Source organism: Ylistrum balloti, unplaced genomic scaffold (genome assembly GCF_031769215.1).
Source record: "Ylistrum balloti isolate Yb309-2 unplaced genomic scaffold, AGI_CSIRO_Ybal_v1 Utg370892, whole genome shotgun sequence".
Taxonomy (NCBI): domain Eukaryota; kingdom Metazoa; phylum Mollusca; class Bivalvia; order Pectinida; family Pectinidae; genus Ylistrum; species Ylistrum balloti.
The window spans coordinates 665,216-689,093 of NW_026782507.1; the positions used below are offsets into that span (position 1 = coordinate 665,216).

Genomic DNA, 23,878 nt, shown 5'->3' on the forward strand with positions numbered 1-23,878 from the left:
GTTCGCGGACGTCATTACGACGGGATAGCATTGTAGTCGAAAACAAACCTACATTTAATCCAACATTATGATCAAATATATATATCTGCTCTGTATATTATCGATAAAAGCATGGAATTGGGGTCTATTTCCCTGAGACCAATGCTTTAAAAACACTCAACGTCCTCTGCTTGATATTCCGCTGAAGACTGGTGACCCGTGTCAGTATAATTGTCTTGATGAAACATCACGCAAATACATCGAGAATTTACATCACCCGTGTGTGGCCCTTTTCATATTTCAATCATGTCCTGTATGTAAAAACTCAAACAATCAATCAGTGTCTACTCTATGTAAGATGGAATATTTTATTTCTCGTTTCTCTTAATGGGGCGTTATATTTGCAGTGGCGTAATTGGTTAACGTCTGTTGATACTGTCACTCAGCTTCTTCTAGTAAACTGCACACTACCTTCTGCACACGATAACAGGGTACACAGAGATAAGGAATGTAAAACAGCTGTTCAGTCGTGTTAGCTGAAAGTAAAGTAGCAAGGACGGATACATAATATATGATGAATAAGGAAAAAACAACAATAGCTTGACAGTAAGTAATATATAGTGTAATAAAGTAATATAATACTTTATTAACGATCTTACTTGTTTAGAATATGACAACAGTAGAATCTTGAAACCTGTCTATTACAAAATCAGGTTTCTTAATTACTTACGAATCATGCACCATTCAGAGCCATGTGTTTCGTATGTGTATTTGACAACTACTAGGTAATTTAGAAGCTGTAAGAGGTAGCTAAGTGGTGTAGAAAATCTGTTTTAAGATGCTTGTGTTACTTGTGGTATTAAGGCGTCTGAATGCGAACATTACTCGGACGACATGCGCGGATCATTTAAAAACCATCACACATTGATCGGCTTAATAATTGCTTTCATCCCATGTTTGTGTCACGATGGTAATACCATTACCATTTGGTGTTGATTTGAGGGTATACGATTGTTATAAAAAATTGAATAATTTCTGGCGAGGCTATAGATTGTAACTAAAACCTTGAGTACTTTCTGGCGAGGCTATAGATTGTAACTAAAACCTTGAGTACTTGTTGGCGAGGCTATAGATTGTAACTAAAACCTTGAGTACTTTCTGGCGAGGCTATAGATTGTAACTAAAACCTTGAGTACTTTCTGGCGAGGCTATAGATTGTAACTAAAACCTTGAGTACTTTCTGGCGAGGCTATAGATTGTAACTAAAACCTTGAGTACTTTCTGGCGAGGCTATAGATTGTAACTAAAACCTTGAGTACTTTCTGGCGAGGCTATAGATTGTAACTAAAACCTTGAGTACTTTCTGGCGAGGCTATAGATTGTAACTAAAACCTTGAGTACTTTCTGGCGAGGGTATACGATTGTTATTTAAACTTTGAGTATTTTCTGGCGAGGGTATACGATTGTTATTTAAACTTTGAGTATTTTCTGGCGAAGGTATAGATCGTTATTTAAACTTTGAGTATTTTCTGGGTAGAGTATATGATTGTAACTAAAACCTTGAGTATTTTCTGGCGAGGGTATACGATTGTAACTAAAACCTTGAGTACTTTCTGGCGAGGCTATACGATTGTAACTAAAACCTTGAGTATTTTCTGGGTAGGCTATAGATTGTAACTAAAACTTTGATCATTTTCTGGCGAGGGTATACGATTGTAACTAAAACCTTGAGTATTTTCTGGCGAGGGTATACGATTGTAACTAAAACCTTGAGTACTTTCTGGCGAGGCTATAGATTGTAACTAAAACATTGAGTACTTTCTGGCGAGGGTATACGATTGTAACTAAAACCTTGAGTACTTTCTGGCGAGGCTATAGATTGTAACTAAAACCTTGAGTACTTTCTGGCGAGGCTATACGATTGTAACTAAAACCTTGAGTATTTTCTGGGTAGGCTATAGATTGTAACTAAAACCTTGAGTACTTTCTGGCGAGGGTATAGATTGTAACTAAAACCTTGAGTACTTTCTATCGAGGCTATAGATTGTAACTAAAACATTGAGTACTTTCTATCGAGGCTATAGATTGTAACTAAAACATTGAGTACTTTCTGGCGAGGGTATAGGTTGTTATTTAAACTTTGAGTATTTTCTGGCGAGGGTATAGATTGTTATTTAAACTTTGAGTATTTTCTGGCGAGGTTATAGATCGTTATTTAAACTTTGAGTATTTTCTGGGTAGGGTATAGGTTGTTATTTAAACTTTGAGTATTTTCTGGGTAGAGTATAGATTGTTATTTAAACTTTGAGTATTTTCTGGGTAGGGTATAGGTTGTTATTTAAACTTTGAGTATTTTCTGGGTAGGGTATATGTTGTTATTTAAACTTTGAGTATTTTCTGGGTAGGGTATAGGTTGTTATTTAAACTTTGAGCATTTTCTGGCGAGGTTATAGATCGTTATTTAAACTTTGAGTATTTTCTGGGTAGGGTATAGATTGTTATTTAAACTTTGAGTATTTTCTGGGTAGGGTATAGGTTGTTATTTAAACTTTGAGCATTTTCTGGGTAGGGTATAGGTTGTTATTTAAACTTTGAGTATTTTCTGGGTAGGGTATAGGTTGTTATTTAAACTTTGAGTATTTTCTGGGTAGGGTATAGATTGTTATTTAAACTTTGAGCATTTTCTGGTTATTTAAACTTTGAGTATTTTCGAGGTTATAGATTGTTATTTAAACTTTGAGTATTTTCTGGGTAGGGTATAGGTTGTTATTTAAACTTTGAGTATTTTCTGGGTAGGGTATAGATTGTTATTTAAACTTTGAGTATTTTCTGGGTAGGGTATAGATTGTTATTTAAACTTTAGGGTATAGATCGTTATTTAAACTTTGAGTATTTTCTGGGTAGGGTATAGGTTGTTATTTAAACTTTGAGTATTTTCTGGGTAGGGTATAGATCGTTATTTAAACTTTGAGCATTTTCTGGCGAGGTTATAGATCGTTATTTAAACTTTGAGCATTTTCTGGCGAGGTTATAGATCGTTATTTAAACTTTGAGTATTTTCTGGGTAGGGTATAGGTTGTTATTTAAACTTTGAGTATTTTCTGGGTAGGGTATAGGTTGTTACTTAAACTTTGAGCATTTTCTGGGTAGGGTATAGATTGTTATTTAAACTTTGAGCATTTTCTGGCGAGGTTATAGATCGTTATTTAAACTTTGAGTATTTTCTGGGTAGGGTATAGATTGTTATTTAAACTTTGAGCATTTTCTGGCGAGGTTATAGATCGTTATTTAAACTTTGAGCATTTTCTGGCGAGGTTATAGATCGTTATTTAAACTTTGAGTATTTTCTGGGTAGGGTATAGGTTGTTATTTAAACTTTGAGCATTTTCTGGCGAGGTTATAGATCGTTATTTAAACTTTGAGTATTTTCTGGGTAGGGTATAGGTTGTTATTTAAACTTTGAGCATTTTCTGGCGAGGTTATAGATCGTTATTTAAACTTTGAGTATTTTCTGGGTAGGGTATAGGTTGTTATTTAAACTTTGAGCATTTTCTGGCGAGGTTATAGATCGTTATTTAAACTTTGAGTATTTTCTGGGTAGGGTATAGGTTGTTATTTAAACTTTGAGTATTTTCTGGCGAAGGTATAGATTGTTATTAAGATTTTGATTACTTTCTGGCGAGGGCAGACGATTGTAACTAATACTATAAGTACTCTCTTGTGATGGTATTCGATTGTTACCAACACTTTGATTACTTTCTGTCGAGGGTATACGCTTGTTATTGAGACTTTGAGTACTTTCTGTCGAGGGTATACCGTTGTTATCTATGAGTTTACAATGCTTTTTACTATTTCAATGATACCTTGTGAGCCAACATCTAATGATATAAACCAGGTCCAAGTTATGACTTCCTTAATAATGAATGGGCTGACCCAAAGATTGGCTAGTTTATGCTGTGGCGTAACATCCGTTGTCTGTCCATCTGTCGTGGTTGAATTCTGACAAATTCGGTCAGTATCATTCTTAGGGGAAGGGAACCATTTTTCGGGGTCTGAAACACTAGTCTATGTGTCGGAGCCAAATAATAGAAATTTACCAAAATATTTATAAATCTTCAAGGTTTTTGTCTAAATTTGGTCAAAAGCATCAGGTATTTGGACAGTGGACACTGTAGCAATGATGAATATAAGTCCACTTCCCTCCGCCCTCCCTCCACCACTACCACCACACACTCCTTGGGACAAGAGGTTGGGGCCCGATAGGGGTAAAAGAGGTAAACATGTTGTTTAAGGTCTGGCCATTTTGAACGGATAGACAGGATTAAACTGGGAAATAGAACCAAAGCTTTGAAACTCTTTGTAGCACGTGACTAAAATCAGTCATAAATATGACTGTTGCTGACCTCTATATAGGTAAATTAGTGGCACTGTATTATCATTTGAATACTATAATTTGCATGATCAACTACAGAAGAATTTTCATAAGAATAGTTAGGACAATAGCTTGGATTTCCTGCATTCTTCCTACTTAATTTTCTGGATATTTTCTAGTAAGTGTACTCTCATTTAAAAATACAGAAAAACGCAATTTTCTTTAACGCTTTCTAACGAAAACAGTATTATCAAAACAGTCCTCTACACGATGGGCGTATACATAATGGGAAAATATTAAATATTACTAGATCTCTATATAGGAATGTCAAATGCTGTGTTATGGCCGGAGGGTCTCTGTCAGATTTTTTTTAAATTGTGAAAATGGATTATTCCAGGGAGAAATTCTCTCACCAATTTTATATTCGTTTTATGTTAATGACTGTGAAATGCATTTTTTTAAATGACAACTGTCCGTCTATTGAAATACAGATGATAAATATATTTCTTTTAATGTACGCCGATGACATGGTCATATTGTCGGAAACTCCGGAAGGGTTACAAAAATTATTAGACTCCTTATTGGAATATACACAGAAATGGAATATCACAGTAGATACTTCTAAAACTAAAATAGTCATATTTCGTAATGGTGGAGTTATCAGGGCGATTGAAATATGGATTTATAATGGTTGTGTTTTGGAAATTATCAACGAATTCAATTATCTTGGTGGTGTGCTTATTACAACGGTAAGTTCCGCATAACTCAACAGAAAGTAGCAGAACAAGGAAAGAAAGCGTGGTTTGCAATAAGGAAAGTATGTCGTAATAATTTTTCAATCCTGAAACACAAATCTCGGTTTTTGATACTTACGTAAATAGTATACTCACTTATGGAGCTGAAATCTGGGGACTGCATAAAGCACCCGACGTAGAAAAGGTACATTTACATTTTTGCAAAAGATTACTGAAAGTTCGTAAAAGTACCCCTAAATGTATGGTTTATTTTGAACTTGGTAGATATCCTTGATATATCACACGTAAATGTAGAATAATAAAATGTTGGTTAAAACTTTAAAACACAGAATATTGTATTTTACAAGCATGTTACAGGGAGATGGTCCAAAATAATGATATTTGGATAACTGGTATTAGGAATGAGCTATATAGATTAGGACTGGGCAACATATGGGAATCTCGACATCCAGACATTACTATGTACGCTATTTTTAAACAGAGAATAATTGATATATTTCGTCAAGACTGTATTGATAAAATAAGTTCTTCCCCACCCAAAAGGTAGTCAGTATAGTTTCCTCTGCAACGAATTTTGTTTACAAGAACATCTGAGGAAGTCACTTGATAATCTTAGCCTAAACGAATTTAGTAGAATTAGATTGTCTTCACACGATTTACTTGTTGAAACTGGGAGATATAATAATATAGAACGACACCGTAGACTGTGCTTACTTTGTACAATGCAAGACATCGAAGATGAATTTCATTTTATTTTAAAATGTCCGTTCTTTCATTCACTACGTAAGAATTTTATTAAATCTTATTACTATAGAAATGCCAGTATGTTCAAATTGATAGGGCTCTTGTCTACTAAAAATAGAATGGATATCTCAGATCTTGCAAAATTTTTAAAACTTTAAAACTTGTACACTATACTGTATGTCTATATTGAAGTTACACGGTGTGTCCTATGTTCGTCACATTTGAAATCTGTGGGGTTTTTTTTTATTACAATCCTTTTTCCTTTGTTCGTCACATGGTATATTGATAGTTCTGTGTGTAACGTATGCTTGTTATTTCAACTTGTAAACATTGTAAGATGATGCTATGACGAGATTGAAAGATAATTGTTTATAGTTAGAATATGTTTTATTTGTATTAATGTCATTCTCTACACTATATGTTAGATTTTTTGTGTGAGGGGGTGTGGGTGAGGTGCGAAAGTATCATTTGACGTCTATCCATGGTAAATATTCAATTGTCTACTGATGAGCAAGATGACTTAAAGTAATAAAGAACTTGAACATGCCAAACCCTTGCCTGTTTCTGCGGTTAAGCGCGCCACAGATGCGAGGTTGTAAAGACGGCACACACAAGGGTTCCTACTCACTTTGGGGAGTACATACATACCAGGAGATCTCGCACGCTGCCAGAAGTCGGTGATTTTTTCTCCACGAGATACTTATCAGTGTAAGTATACACAATGCATTATTTTCTTCCAAATGTTTTCAGTATAAAACTTTCAGCAAATGTATATTCTTTACAAAGAAAAAGGCGTTTTTGTGTCTTCATAAGCATAATTAATATGAATAAATTCCTTCAGTAATGTATGTACGTAGCGGTAGAATGATAGAAATATATCCGGTTGTTTAAGTGTTTCGGTATTACTGTGTTACTCTTCTTCTCAAAGATATGTATTAAATTGACCAACATAACTATATTTCAATGTACAGGATGGAAAAAACTTGATAAAATCTGTTTTTACATGACTGAAATATTAAAAAAGATGCGCCATTCCTGACTTAAATGTTAGTAGTTTCGTAGCTCTTCCTGTCATGTACACTGGACACTTTTTAAAAGAAAAAAGCGACAAAGGTGTTTTATTGTGTAATATATTGACTGAGTTAATGTGTTGGTGAACCTATGTGAAAATTTTTAGAAATTAACGTTAAATTCCAATTGAACTTAGTATTGATTGTTTTTTTTATTCAATGTTTACAATAGTAAATATACATGTATGTTCTGCAAAAAACTAAGGAATATATACATATATATTGTTTTGTGAATTCACCAATTTTATCTGTTTTACGTGCATTTCATAAAATTCAACACTTTATATACAGTTTAATAAACTTATTAACAAAGTTATTGTTGTTGAATAATATACATGTACATTACTTAATGATACATAAACAGTCTTTATTTTAAACAAAGTTACGGTTCTTGACAGTCAATCTGATCCACCTCACTATTAAGGCTACCTTGTTATTAAGACCACTTTTGTCCAGTCGCCAAAGTGGTCTTAAAAATGAGGTTTTGTGAGAAATTTGTGTAAGCTTGTTTTTATTGGATAAATGTTTCTAGATGTTCTATGAGTTGTGTCATAACATTACACAAACCATTACCTACATCCTTGTTTTACGTCTTAGTTAGTACCTATATATTTCGGCAATACACCACGTGGTGTTTGTTAACTTTTTACGGTCGGTGTTTGCCACGTGCTACGAAGGATAACGCGCTGTCTAGCTTGGAAAACCACCAAGGATTTTTCTGTTTGATTCAAAATCAGTGCTAAAATTAATCATTACTATCAAACGAAAATTTAGATTTTTTATTGGAATATTTTCCCCTTTTTTCAGAACGAATAGTAATTTATTTGAACTTAATCCACGTACACATATATATTATCAAAAGTTGGTATCATTTGTATAAACGAGGTGGGAACCAGGCATGTATGTAAATACAGGTGAATATTAAACACTAAAAATCAGAGTTCAAAACTGGAAATAGTATATATCAAAATATTGCTCTTAAGACGCGTTCAGATACCTAAGACAAGAAAATATAAAATGAAAATCTCCCAGTCTTGTCACATGTTAAGCATTGGATGTAGTGCTTCATCTGATCAAAGAAACGAGATTTTAAGAAACTATATATATATGATATACACCCTTTACAGTTTCGTTGTGAAGTGTTATAGTTTGCTTAAATGTCTAATGACCACGGTTTCAAAATGCAATTGATTACAGTATGCATATTTATTAAGTTCATAACGTAAGGCATCATGCTAACATAAATGGAACACTTTGTTTAGAGAAAATACTTTGTTCTTAACTTACATACTTATTGCATTGGTTTTTCATCACGCGTGCTTCCATCCGGGCTAACAAGAGTGGTTTATATAAGATAAACAAGTTGTTTCGCAATTGTTGTAAAATGAATTAAGTTTAAATAGTGATGATGATAAAAAAGTAGCAGAGTATTGTACAAGGAACGGGTGTGTAGAGCCTCTGATGTATCAGAATGTAGTTTACGGAACGGGATAGAGCCCCTGAAGTCGCACAATTTAATTTAAGGAACGGGAGCGTAAGAGTCCTGATGTGAAGCTGAATGTAGTTTACGAAATTGGGGCATAGAAGCCCTGATGTATCAGAATGCAGTTTATGAAACGGAGGCTTAGGGCCCTGATGTATCAGAATGTAGTTTACAAAACGGGGGCAAAGAACTCATAATGTATCAGAATGTTGTTTACGGGACGGGGGCAAAGAACCCATAATGTATAAGAATGTATTTTTAAAACGGGGCGTAGAGCCCCAGATGTAGTAGAATGTCACGGGTTTACGGAACGGGAGCGTAGAAATTCAGCAAATATCAAAGCCACGGAACTTCTGCTATGTTTACTATCAGCATAGTATTAGTACCACAGGCAGCTGTCTTCACAGACTATAGTACTTTGAGATATTGTGTTTAATTAATACAAGGCGATTGTTATATATAATTGTTAGCATAACGACTGGGTTAATAGTTTTCATTACATTGTTACCAGGCGAGGTGTTCTGCTGGGAGCCTTCCACAGAATACTTTAGTGTAGTAGCATGATATTAAAGAGGCGTAGTATTTGGGACGGCATATGTTCATAAGATATAAAGCAATAGGATTCCAAACCAAATCTCAGTTTATAGTGTAGGTGTGAGAATCATTGACTAAACATAAAACCACTTTACAATTTTAGTTCTGTATAACCAAATTATTTTTTTTTATTTTTCAATGACGTCTGTAGAAGGCAAAGCTTTGAAAAGTTCCGTCAGACGCAATTGTGAAATCATAAACTATTAGATTTTTTAAAACTGTATCTGTTTTTCTTTCCTTCCCCACACCCCCTCAAAAACACCTTTTAAATGAAAAATAAAGGTCTCTTGTTCGTTTTCTATCATCGACAACCATTATTTTGTATGCTCTAAATTAAAGCCACGACGCGTGTGTGGTACGGAAATCGCAACAACCATCGCAGTATGTAAATGTTATTGGTGTGTTATTTAGTAAACAGGATCTTGTGTGGAGAACCCGATAGGCGTGAAAGATATATGGTGTCTGAATATTGCATGAAATGGTAAATTAAGCTAAGCAGTGAAGTCGTGACTTCAAACGAATTACTCATTGCATAACAATATATTACTGGGAATAAGATTGAGCAAAAACTTTTGACAATTTTCATTTGATATTTAACACCACCCATTACTATTATAAATGTCTAGAAAAGTATCATCTTCACATAAACAGCCAGACAGAAAGAAGTGTTATGTACAAATGTTTAAACAGCCATCGCCATCGCCAACAATTAAAACGGTGCATTTTACGCACACAAACAACATCAACAATAACTAGTATAACTACAACGTACACAAACAACATCAACAATAACTAGTACAACTATACCGTACACAAACAACATCAACAATAACTAGTACAACTACAACGTACACAAACAACATCAACAGAAACTAGTATAACTACATCGTACACAAACAACATCAACAATAACTAGTATAACTACATCGTACACAAACAACATCAACAATAACTAATATAACTATACCGTACACAAACAACATCAACAGAAACTAGTATAACTACATCGTACACAAACAACATTACTACATCGTACACAAACAACATAAACAATAACTATAACCTACACAAACAACATCAACAATAACTAGTACAAATATTACGTACACAAACAACATCAACAATAACTAGTATAACTACAACGTACACAAACATCAACAATAACAAGTATAATATAACATCAACAATAACTATATAACTACAACGTACACAACATCAACAGTAAAGTATAATACAACAATAACTACATCGTACACAAACAACATCAACAATAACTAATATAACTACAACGTACACAAACAACATCAACAATAACTAGTATAACTACAACGTACACAAACAACATCAACAGTAACTAGTATAACTACATCGTACACAAACAACATCAACAATAACAAGTATAACTACATCGTACACAAACAACATCACCAATAACTAATATAACTATACCGTACACAAACAACATCAACAATATCTAGTACAACTATACCGTACACAAACAACATCAACAATAACTAGTATAACTATACCGTACACAAACAACATCAACAATAACTATTATAACTACATCGTACACAAACAACATAAACAATAACTAGTAAATGGTGAATGTATTGTACAGCTTTCTCATGACATCAAAAAAAGACACATGCACGCAGGATAAGGGCACAAACTATTTTCATATTAATTTTTTCTCTCAGCAGGATATGGCAATTTTAGCAAAACTGGCAAAAATTTCGGTGATAGCTTGACATAGCATCGACGAAAATTACGAGGTACATATGCAACTGATAACTCTGTCTAGCAAAAATAAATTGGTGGCTTTTAAACATACAAATTGTGATTATGTACTTGTGGTGTTAAAAGCCACTACAAGTCTATTTTCTCAGCAGTCATTCCATCAAGTCTACAGTGTTCGACAAGGATTCAGTTATCTCGGCAGCGCTCTATTGAGATTTTAAGTATGGCAACATAACATTCATGGTAACTACCAACAATTTTTGTTTTGTTGGTTTTCCTTCGTTCTTCTGCGATGCAGTACACTGCAACTGGGAAAACAGGCACTACTTGTCGGTAGTACAGAGGTTGGAAACTGGCCACTTTACAATGATATATGCAATGCCATGATGGCACACAAACCAACAAATGCCAACACATACCCAATACACAAAAGAACCATTGAAGCTTGTTATTGGCTTCTCGAATTACCATTCACTTCCACCATTGATGGTAAGAAGGGATACTGGTCGTTAGGTAAGTTGTACTTTGTATTTTGTACCTGCAGCTGCATAACACGATCGCAAGAGGCAACTTCACTTAAGATTTGGGATTAAATCTTTAAAGAATGTATGTGGCACATTTGATACCATTATAAATAGAGATAGCAGTACAGGTGACACTGCAATGCATTCAACTTGGTAATCCTAGATCAAAACAAGTGTGTAAGCAGAGTAGCCCGAATATATATAATTATTTCTGTGTGTGAATCACCTTTACCACATACAGGACTGTTTGTCATAAAACAGCTGGCATTTCCATTCTCTTGTAATGAACATCAAACTTTTCCGCTACGTCACTTGCCGAGATTCTCGTTTATAAATAACTACAGCGACTTAATCGCACGGTATAGGTTGGGACCGAAACACTGCAAATTGGTGCCGACGTTGTGTCCATTGCACATACACAGGGAAGGTTTCGTGTGAACGACCAATTACTGATATCATGTTGGAACGAAATCAAACCCATTACAATTTAGTAAAGTCATCACATCAATTTCTTTTTTATTTTCAGTATTGATATTACAATTTTTCCAAATTAGCGCTATTCTCGCAGAAACATAATATAGATAAAGCATTTATTACACTCCGACCGAAAAGATAATCTTCTAGAGTCTCTACAAGTTTTAGAGAACACAGCGATGGCTCCAAGCCAAACTTCATATAAAGTTTCCAGACAACGCAGCTACACCGACGGATGTATGCAACATTTTCATAATTTTCAGACATCGTTTATAAAATCTTGGGCTGCTTCTTGACGTTGATTTTCAGTAAAAAAAACCTGGATTTAACTTGGTAGTAACAAATATTAGTCACCTATAAGTTACGATACCTCATCTTCATCAAGTAATTTTTAACGATATTCTTTTCTGAAAGATATTCGCTACGTAGCATCGCCTTATTCATACAACAGCTCGTCGTGGATGTAATTTTACAAAATAATGTATCCGGATTGGTTACACCCCCTTGTTATATATACTGAGTAGTCCTAGAAGGAAGAAACAGCTGTATGGTACAGTTTAATTCATTGTTTGGCACTACTATATCTCGCTCTAAATTATTTAAAGATGCTGTTCACTTGTGTGTCTTTTGTACAATATATAGGATAAGGCACGATTGAAAAATTGTCTTTCATCATCAGTTTTGTTACCATGTTAAAATATTCATTAATTAACACATTATATAAAGTAATGTGTGTTGATCCGAATTGTACCCGTATTTAATATTGAGAGTCATTTGAGGATTTAATATTGAGAGGATATAATTTGAGGAGTGAATTATTGTAATTATTGAAAAAAGGTAAAAATATTCCATTTGATTAAAACTGAAAGCCTTTCATTTCAGCATGCTCAGTTGTTGAGGTAAAATATCTTGACGACTTAATGACCATCAGGTGACGGTTGCTGTGTCATAACATAAAATCACTCACCCTTAGAACAGATGGATATTAAACATTTAATATTTTCTTTTAATTAAGATTTTTCTAAGAGGAATGCAGTCATGGTGTGTATGATGTCAACTATTAAAGCGAGTGATTGAACGCTGGCGGGAAATATTTGATACTGATTTTGTTTGTGTTCGCTATAAAAACCCTATTATTTTTTTCGCAGAAGTGAGGAAGGATTTCAAAATGGCGGTCAATATACCAGGACTGGTGGCGATTGCAGTGTTTTACGTTGCAATCCTCACATTTGGAATTTTAATAGGACGGCGCAAAAACAAGTCTGGCACTGCTGACGAATTGTTCTTGGCCAATCGCAGTTTTGGATTGGTTGTGGCCTGTTTGACAACTGCAGGTAATTTAGTTTCTTTATTTTCTTATTCTTTTACAGAAAAAATAACTAGTGAAGAAATAACAAAGCCACAAATGCATCTCAACTGAGGTCAAATGTTTGATATCACCAGTCTTAAAAAAGACAAACAAAAAAAAAACAAAAAAAAACATGTGTCATAGCAAAGTCTTCAGATTTTATCTTATAAATGATATTTGAATTAAGATGAAGCTGGAATACAAAATTTTTGATGCGCTTCCGTTTTGATAAAAAATTGTTTCCAGTTACCTTACTATTATGTTGTTTTAACAGCGAGTATGGTTGGAGGAGGATATGTAAACGGTACAGCGGAAGTGATAGGGAGAGACGGTTTGGTCTGGACCATTGGTCCAATAGGATACAACATTGGGATGGCGATAGGTAAGTAAGAACATCCACCGCAGGCACAGAAAAAAATGAGGAGGAAACTGTTTGCAAGATATTTTATTGCAAGTATTGAATAAATATGACAAGTCCAATCTATATATGCTTATAAGACATATTTGACTTTAGATTAAGAAATAATGATATTGCTGAATCATTCTATTGCAAGAAAGATACTTTTTAATGACAAAGAACAAAAACTGGTCTTCCATCTATAGTTATTGGTTCTCATTTTATCAACTTGACATCTTCAGGTATGCTAGTGTTTTCTATGGAAATCGCCTATGGAAACCTCTTGTCATTGTCCAAATATATTCAATTGCTTTCATTTTAAACTGTATCATAAGTTGATATTCCTTTGTGTGTCGTTTGTGCAATCTTTGAAAAAATGATATATAACATCATCTTGATATCTATACTACATTACATCGAAATGAGAAGTTAAAAGTGTTGATATAAACAAATATTGATCATTATATAACGTGGAACTGATGGTGTTGTGTCGTGGTATACTGTATACCTTATGTTTCGACACAGGTGGCATCTTTATTGCACCCAAGGTCCGTGCTGCACGTTATACGACCATAGTGGATCCCTTTCAGGTCAAATATGGCCCAAAAATGGGCGGAGTTCTTTTTATCTCGGAATTCTTCGGAGACGTGTTCTGGGAAGCAGCCATATTTGGAGCGTTAGGTATAAATGATTGTTTTGTAACTACGTATATTTTTTAAGAATACAAAGTGAAAATGAATCTTTATAAATTTTGCGGTGATAGAATGTAAATTACTGATTATTTGAGAAAATTAAAGAAACACTTCAGATATAGATAAAGCATATTATGTGAAACGTACATCAGGCTTCTTGCTTTGAATCCTTCTACTACAACTGATTCCACTTTAAGTGAAGAAAAACAGTTATGATCAGATGTGAAATATAATTCTACCAAGCACTTCAGATATCTGTTTTATCTATTTTATCATTATTTTTAAAACTGGTATAACATTACCTATCATATCCTTATTTTAACACAGGTACAACATTATCTATTGTACTGGACATTAACATCACAGCATCCGTCGTCATCTCCGCCTGTGTGGCGGTTATCTACACGTTCTTTGGAGGCCTATATTCTGTGGCATACACAGACATTGTGCAGCTCTTACTCATAGCCGTTGGTCTGGTAAATAAGATTGATTAATATAGGGCTTTTGGAATCTGTGACTCTTATTAAGTGTCTTGGCATTGATATTGTCCGCTGCAAATGACTCTTGCCGTAGTAACTCTTATGAAAATATGAAAACGATGTAGCAGATACAGTTCTAAAGCAAATGATTGTGCATTGGTTCAGGCTAACACGAACTTATCACTAAACTTACCTTTTTCGCCGTTTATAGGTGCTAGCAGTTCCATTTGCCGTCACCAGCCCTGTCGTTGATATGTCCAAGGTGACAACTAGTTGGTTGGGACAGGTTCACACCGAACACATCGGCTTGTACATTGACACAATTTTCTTATGTGTCTGTGGGGGAGTTCCTTGGCAGGTAAATGTTTGAATACTTAAAGAAATAATCATGTGCAAGAGTTTAAATTTAGCAATGAACGATTTAATACCTCTCAACGTTTTCAAAAAAAAATCCACTCTTAATTTCTTTTTAGCCCAAGAAATTATCGAGAAGACTGTAAAATCTGTTTTAAGTCATGTTTGTGATGAAAACTTTCCAGAATAACTGGAATATGATATAATTATTGCGGACTATGAAATGATAAAGTATATAGCATTATTTGGTATATATATATATCAAGAAAGAAAATAAATACCAATTAAACGTCCACAGCAAGTCGTAAGGAATAATGTAAAATCACATTTTGTTTCAAACTCAAGCATTTGCCATGGATTTATATTGTACCCTTAAATTTAAAAAGGATGTAAATGTTTAGGTAGAGAGGGCATTATTATTTTCGTATGTTTGAAAAATACCATCTCGCAAAAAAAGAATGTAGATTCTTTAAAATAAATATGATAAATGTTATGTTCAACAAAATCAAATTGAGGTAAATAGGAGTTGCTGCCCTTGTGTTACATTGCATTATTACTGTTATCTAATAGCCATATTGCATGTTAATGTATTTTGTCTTGTACCACTTCAATAGGCTCTACTTGATGTCCCATCCCTTTGTCAAATATGTATTTATATGTCAATATAATTGCTTAAACTTGAAATAAGTCTGATGGGTTTTGCTGTCATAGATATTACAACTTTCATTTACCTTGGTTTTGCAAGTATAAAATACACAAATAAGAAAATCGTGATTCTTATAAAAATGAAACAACAGGTCTTAACACTCACAGAAGATTTATTTTCTTACGAAATAAAAACAATATACCGTGGACCTAATTTTTCTAATTTTGTGATGAAGTCTAACAAGGGAGACATCTAAAAATACATTATTCAAATTCCATTTTCCAATAAGATTTTGTTGAGCCACATCATTTTTATAAAAAAAGAAAGAGGAAATTACCCATGAAACTTACTGCAGTTCTGACAAAAGCGTAACAGGAAAATTAATAACTTTGTCTAATAAGGTGAAGTGGGATACTCTTTCTAGTTTACACTTCTATTTTTGTCTATAAAGATGTGATATCAGAACATTTGATGTGCATGTGTGCCTATTCGTCAATGTATTGACATGTGTGTGTACTGCGTATGTTTGTCGTTACCTTTAAATGTGTGTTTCCCAATCAATTGTCAGCGATGTGACAAAATAATGGAAAATCTGTGTTGTTGTTGTCAGAAACGTGTTTACTTCGTGTGTTTGTTGTGTGTGGGTTTTTTTTTTTTTTTTTTAAGGATGTGTGTTTGTTCATATTACGTTCCAAGGTACAAAGCATGACAACATAGTCACGAAGTGAAATATGACAAAAAAGCGAGGTCATTTGAATGTCTAGACAACTGAAAATACTTTTATGTCTGGATAATCATAATCCAAAACTCAAATAAATAAAACAGGGGCAAAATACGAACAAAAGAAATGTCTATACGAAGACTACTGAGAAAGCCGATGAGAAAAGTAAACGTCTTCTTCCTCATAGACAACATCTGTCGTGTTAACTTTGGTCAATCCAAGTAAGTAATGTCGCGTTCTCAAAACTAACGAGTATCAAATCACTATGGCGACCATTAAACTTCCCCATAATTTTTATCAACCTGCATCTTTTAAACTCTTGTCTTACAAGTTTGATCTTCAGTTGACGACTTCTTGTATAAAAATTGTGATAATGGGAACAGGACCTTGAATATCGAATCAGCTGTGACGTGTATATACCATAGGTTGGAGATGCCGGGATAATGCTATCATGAAATGGAAAATTCGCGAAAGGAAAATTAAAATTGAAATCATCACGCGTATCATAAAGCTTGTTAGAATGCTGTCCGTGTTGGTTTTGTTGTAGGAAAAATCGAAATACGCAGATAGAAAAGTCTGCCGTATCTCTGATTCCAGTTCTATTGGGTAAATACGATGGACGTGGTCGATAAATTTCTTGTTACTCAAAGACTAGACGTGTTCCGATGTAAGCATCTGCTTCATCGACAACACTTTGGTCAATCCAAGTAAGTAATGTCACGTTCTCATTTTCGAACAAGGTACAGCTTCATATCATACAAATAAGAAGAATATTTTTAATTGTTCACATTGACGGCTTTTGACTAAAACTTCCCAGTCATTTTTTCATCAACCTGCATCAATTGAAACCCTGTGTTACGAGTTTGTCGTCATTTTATGACTTCTTGCAGGAAAATAGGGATAAAAGAAGAGCCCATTGAATATCGAACGAACTGCGGCATGCAGGAATGTTGCTATCCAGAAATGAGAAATTCATAAGAGGGAAATTGAAATCACCACTCTTATCATACAACTCGATAGTCAAAAGATCTTTCCAGTTCTTTAAAATCCGCATATTCATTTTACTTCTTAAGTGGTAGTGACAAAGGTTTTGTTTAACAGCTGGACTGAGCTAAAGGCTACAACACAAACACAGTGTATATTGACCTGGTTACAATAGCAAACTAAACTTCTTTTAAGAAAGATCTGCATACACATTTTATACGTTTACATCGCTTAAACAATTAACAAGAAACACCTATTTTTCTCTTCTGATATGGAATATAACTCCTGAATTATATTCATAAATATATTAGAACACAGGCATGTATATTAAGCTTAAACAATTGAAACGAGGGGCATGATATAAATATGAGCATACAAGCAAGGAACACCAATATTGATTTATTTATCTTGTGTAAGTTGAGTACAGACATTGTTTTATATACATAATAACCTGATTGCCAAATTTATCGCGTCTCCTGAAATGTTGAAAGATCAAAAGACCGTTATAGCGTACGTTTAACCTGTTAAATAAATGAATACATAAAGTCAACTTTATATATTGGAGTGTTGCTATTACTGATCTTTACAAAAATGGATGCTTCTTTATTTAATGTTGTTACTTTGTATATTTAGAATTACAACGTGAAATCCCCCATCTATTAATACTATATTGTTAAGAAGATAACCTAATGTTACACTTTTATTAGGCCTATAGTAGGAAGTAGTACCTACCAATTACATAAACTCTGGTATATCTCGGCTAAGGGACAGAACCTAAAGCGTTAAAACTCAACTGAATTATCAAGGGAGACATAGACAAATTTTGTTTTGAAGGAGGGGAAAAACATAAGAAACTTAATTCCGACTTTACTGGGTGTTCACTACAATGGATGTAATTAAAATTAAAGACCAAAAGATATTGGATGTCTGCGTGGGTGACGAAGACGATGTTCAAACAACCACGAAGAATTATAGCCTTTCGTTAAACTTCATGTTAATGAACACAATGGTTGTTGTAGTCTTGTCGCCGATTGCTATCAGCAAACGCTTTGGTATGAGAAAATGTCAGATTTTCAACATATTATGTTAATGCAAATATGGAGATAAATTAACCGTGACTAGTAATGTAGGCATTTTTAAAACAAGGATTATAGTAGTTTTGTCGCCTGTTGCATACAGCAAAAGCTTTGATGTATGAAAAAGACGATGATATTAACATGCCAAGCTGGGTGGTATATCAATTAATATAAACTTTGTATGGATATTGAAACAAATTTAATTTAACGTGAAATCGACACTGACAAAAAGTGAACGCAAGATGATCAACATTTTGCAATGTATGTTTCATGGCTTCACATCTTTATGAATATATATGTGGAATACAAACCGGACTCGCGAATAGACATTTACGTACATCATGTACACAACGTCATCGATCCAAGATGTTCGGGAAAAAATGCCTTATATGTTCAACTCGCAAAAGCGAAAGAAACATTTACCATATCGAAAAAACAAAAGTTGTGCAGCATCTTCTTCAAATTTATGAGATATAATCAGTAGATCAATACCTCCGCATATAAAGGAGATATGACGTTTTTCCAGCACCGACATCAAAAGGCGTAGAAATGCGTCGCTGGGAGCTAAAGGGTTAACAGAATTTCGTTAAAGTGAGGTCATTTTCATGTACCCCACTAGACTGGTATAGTGTTACCACACTGTGCGTTAACAGAATTTCGTGAAAGTGCGGTAACTTTAATGTATCTCGCTAGGCTGGTCTGGTGTTACCACACTGTGTGTTGACAGACTTTTGTTAAAGTGAGATAATTTTCATGTACCTTGCTAGGCTGGACTGGTGTCACTACATTGTGTTTGTTAACAGAATTTCGTTAAAGTGAGGGGAGTTTAATGTACCTAAGCTGGTTGAGTATTGCCATTGTGTTTCCTCACACAATTTCGCTGAAATGAGGTATTGTGTTACCACTACCTTTATTTACTGTAGCCTTTTCAAGATGTAGTGAATACCTTATTTAGATGTATCTTTATAATAAATTCCTTTGCTATGTAAACTGTTCTAATTTTGTTTTTGTATGATATAACAGTTATATTAAATTGGATTGAGTGTGTGTGCCTCAATTTGTCTATACCACGGCTTAACATGACACATTTTCATCTCAAAATGCATGTAAAAATTCAAATTTCAGAATAACTGTTAATCTATGTACCGATCAAGCTTTGACGATAGTTTTAGACAGGTTAATCATCAATTCCACTCCCATCGTTAGTTTTGGTAGACCTCGCTTTGCTTCTTCTTTTACTTGTTTCAAAATTTACCTCGGTTTGTTACATAAACCGGTAGTGGTGTGTATGAGTGTGTGTATGTGTGAAAGCGATGTTATAGAACGCGAAAAATATATTCATGATATATATTTATGATTAGTACAATTTTGAAAACAAACACCTTTCAAATGCAGGCATGGTATCAACGCATACTGGCTTGCAAATCCCCCAAACTTGCTCAAATTTCCACTGTGGTTGGGGCTGGCATTGCCCTTGTACTAGCCATCCCTCCGGGAATTTTGGGCGTCGCTGGAGCAGCAACAGGTAAAGTGAGCTTTTACTTATATTAACACTTTTTAAAATCTAAAAATTCAAACCAACATTTCTTAAGTTACTGATTTACAGCCAAATAATACATGATTTAAACATCAAATGTTATGATTAAAAAAAACTCATATTCCTGATCTGAAATTAACAACTGATATTTCAAATTTTTTTAAGCCAATTGACCTCTTACAACAAACGTTTCTTCTTAAAAAGAAAGTAAGAGATAGGTTTTTTCCTGATTTCAAGATTTCTAACACAAAGTCTTCTTGTGTTATAAAACTGTTACAAAATTACAAAGTTTGGAATTCTAATATAATATTTTCTCATTGTTGTATTCCTACCAGAAAAAATATTATCTAAGGTATTTTATTGGCCATTGGAATTTCATTTATTAAAATTCGGGTATAGACTTCACAAGAATTTATTCATTCTTATGTAAAACAATATCCTAAACTGTTCACGTGTTCCAACACGTATCGTAATGCTGGAAGTATTTTGTAAATACTGACTTACAGATTCGAAAGCGGTGTAGGCTTGTAGGCGGTATAGGATCTGTGTATAGGATAATAAAGTATATCACAGCACGTCTGTATCTCTCTCTGCGTCTACTACAACAAATATCAAAAGACATTCATTAGAAGAAAAAAATGCGTTATATATTGATGATATGCTATCAGCAGTTTCCAATACTATTATCACTTAATGCTAACGTTCATCCATCAAAACATTTAATCATTCGATGAAAGAATTGTTTAGAAATAACGCGAATAAGATCTGACATAGGAGTTCAATATAGCCGACTTTCAATAGTTTTGGAACTGTGATTGGGAAACGTAAACCTATGCACGAAATTAGATATGAGTGTCCTTCTTCTGAGAACACTTAAACATCTTAAATCAACGCGCACATTATACCGTATATACGAATTGTGTTATTTGGTTTTATTTCTGTACGAAAAGAGCATAAAGACATTTTCAAAAATCTGCTTGATTCACTGAAAACAGGAAAAGATATACTCATTTTTCCAACACAAAAGTGATGTTCGTCATTGTTGAAATCAATTTTGGTTTTTAATATTTCATTTTTTTGATAATATCGACAATCATCTTTTCTGTTCTAATTCACTATTCTCTCATTAATTCTTTGAAAAATAGAAAACAAATTTATAGATTACACATAAATTCGTCTATTTTTCCCCAAACATACACAGTAAAATTCCGATACACCAAGATTGTCACTCCACACATTTTGTTGAACAAGTCCTAAAAGAAGTGTTTGAATTTTGAATTTTGTTTAACTTTCCATTTTGCCTTTGAAACCCAAGTAGTTTTACATCTATATTATCACTTTTTCTCTGCATTCCCTTTCTAATGTTTTGTTAATACTCGTTTTATTAGGTAGGGAGTCGCAGTGTTATGTTTGATGTCTTTATCAAAGAATCATTCTAGCTAATGAAATGAAATGTTGATTTTACAATAGTTTATATTTCGACAAATATATCTGTTTACGTTCCCGAAAACCCACGGTCCTGAAGCTCACGTACTGCGCGTGAGCGTCAGGACTCTGGGTTAGCGAAGATGATCTCTTCCGAGCTGAGTTAATGTCCAATTTTCTTCATGATTACATTTTGCTCTACTGATCATGCTATTAATTCCTGATATCAGTACATTATATCAGTATTGAGGAAATTTAAATGTCGATACAATACAAATGCTGCGAAGCGACTCCCTACCTTTAAGAAAACGAGGACTTCATTGGTTTTCCGTTTGTTGTTTTGTTTTCTTTGGGTTTTTTTTTTTTTTTTTTTTAGCTTTTTTCTTTTACTCCACTGTATACTTTCTTCATCACTGAGCATTTTATGTACTGCAATAAAATCACCAATATCAGTCACTTTTCCATTATAAATCGATTAAATCGACAGATGCTAATAATTCAGTTTCATTGAACATATGTTAAGCAATGTAAAATGATGAATATTTTAGCCTTCGAAGATTGAACAACAGATACACAAATGAAAAGCAACTTTAGAGGTAGATACAGTAGAGCCCCCAAAATTGCATCATACAACTGTTTCGTTCTTATGCCAAAGAGTGAACAATGTTTGAATCATGGATAGAATGAGGACCCCATATTACTATTGCTACTTGAATTAATGTATTTAAATAACAAACGAGCAGCTAAGAAAAGGCAATATTCTATATATCATTGATTAAGTCTGCATTTATATTTTTAAAAGGTAGAAAACTATGAAAAGAAGGATAGCCAAAAACTGCATATTTCAAGTTCGACACAAGCTGGATATTTATCAATATATCATTTTATTGTCCTTTCGTGATATCAGAATACTTCTGTTCTGTATGAATGGTAATAACCTCCATGAAGAAGAACCCTTTCCATAGTTTTCAAATAAAATACAACACAAAGACAACTTCCCTTTATTCTTTCGAACATAACTATTTGAAAATAAGTAAATAAATTAATTTTCAAGTTAAATAGCTATGGATTTCAATATGTGAAATCTGACTTACGTTAATGTACTGCAACATGATGTAACTAAACTACCAACTGGCGAGTAAATTTCCCACTTACTATTCATCGTAGGATGGCTATTTGCTTATACCCTATACCCGTTGTTTTTGTGTTAACTCAGACTTTTCATCATTTTCATTATTCGAGCTTTTCCTTATATAGATATATGTATGCATGTCTGTATATTCAGGAGCATAAAGAAAGACATGTCACACGTTATAACAGTGTGACATTATATTATCCGAGTACAATTTTTTTCTATTCTGATTTTTCATTCGACAAAACAAACAAGTCTTTAAGCTTAAGATAAACGACAGGAGAAAATCGCTTTATGTACTATTTACTAACCAAAGTACGTTAACTTAAAAATTTAGATTAGAGTCGAGATTTAAGTAAAAAAACCAATATAAACTACGTAGGTATGCTTAAAAAATTAATAAAATTTCGTTAATTTACGTCATCTAAGCAATTTAAAATTTAATTATGATCGCAGCTTTTCAATGAGGATGAAATTATCGTACAAACGAATGTAGTAGAAAAAATAATAAACGTAATCTCCTTTGAAAATATCAGCTACAAGAAGCTAAGCACGATGCATTTAATTGATATTGATATTGTCTCCGAATTACCAAATCCTATAGAATGAATACCAACTTTATATTACTCATCAACGTTGATTTCCTCCTGTTGTACTAGAATATATGACTATGTTTTCTAGAGCTCTTCTATGTAGAGGAGTGTGAGCACCGTGATGCTCCATGCCCACCCGGATATCAACCGTGTGGCCTCATCATCGCCTAACGGAAACCAGACGTCACTTCCGGTATTTCTAATCTGGAGTTTGTATACAATTGAAACAAACTTTTTTTTCGTTTCATGTTGCAAAATGTAATCATATTGTTATAATTAAGGCCTTTCTACACATGTCTACTTAATCTTGTATTTCTTTGTAGGTCTTATAATATTTGTTGTAGGATAATAGTGTGTCCTTTCCAGACTCATGAACGCATAGTATCATTTGTAAATGTAATAGTAACAATCTATATCAATTCATTTTCTTTATCATATCACACAGGTATATATCTTTCAATAATTATATATTCTTAAAGTTTCGAACTTTTGGAAATTATAAAATTGTAATTTTCATTTCAAACGTATTTTGTCTCAACAAGACTTCATTTTAAATTGTTAAACCTCAAAAAGATGTCATGTACCTTATTTTATTCGCGTCATTATATTTTGCAATAATTCTAACAATAGTGTCTTTACATCCAAGTTTTTATTCATCATTTACATGTATGTGCTTTGTTTTCAGATTCTTGTGAAATTCAAATATTAAAGTGATGATTTATTTGAAATTCTGTAATCTTTAATTTCAAGATGACAGCA

General features: G+C 33.6%; 1 protein-coding gene across 3 annotated transcripts in view; it reads left to right on the forward strand.

Annotated features, from left to right (window-relative positions):
- The first annotated feature begins 475 nt into the window (after positions 1-475).
- LOC132559333 (high-affinity choline transporter 1-like) overlaps positions 476-23,878 on the forward strand; it is a 28,902-nt gene continuing 5,499 nt past the window's right edge. The window contains exons 1-8 of one of the 3 annotated variants that reach the window (XM_060223945.1): positions 476-585; positions 6,426-6,558; positions 12,884-13,069; positions 13,358-13,465; positions 14,006-14,161; positions 14,500-14,648; positions 14,863-15,009; positions 19,828-19,957. In XM_060223945.1, coding sequence (XP_060079928.1) covers positions 12,904-13,069; positions 13,358-13,465; positions 14,006-14,161; positions 14,500-14,648; positions 14,863-15,009; positions 19,828-19,957 — 856 coding nt within the window. In that variant the 5' untranslated portion in view covers positions 476-585; positions 6,426-6,558; positions 12,884-12,903. Of the gene's footprint in view, positions 586-6,425; positions 6,559-11,188; positions 11,251-12,883; positions 13,070-13,357; positions 13,466-14,005; positions 14,162-14,499; positions 14,649-14,862; positions 15,010-19,827; positions 19,958-23,878 lie in introns of those variants that run through there. The other 2 variants (XM_060223946.1, XM_060223947.1) reach the window with 2 other exon arrangements.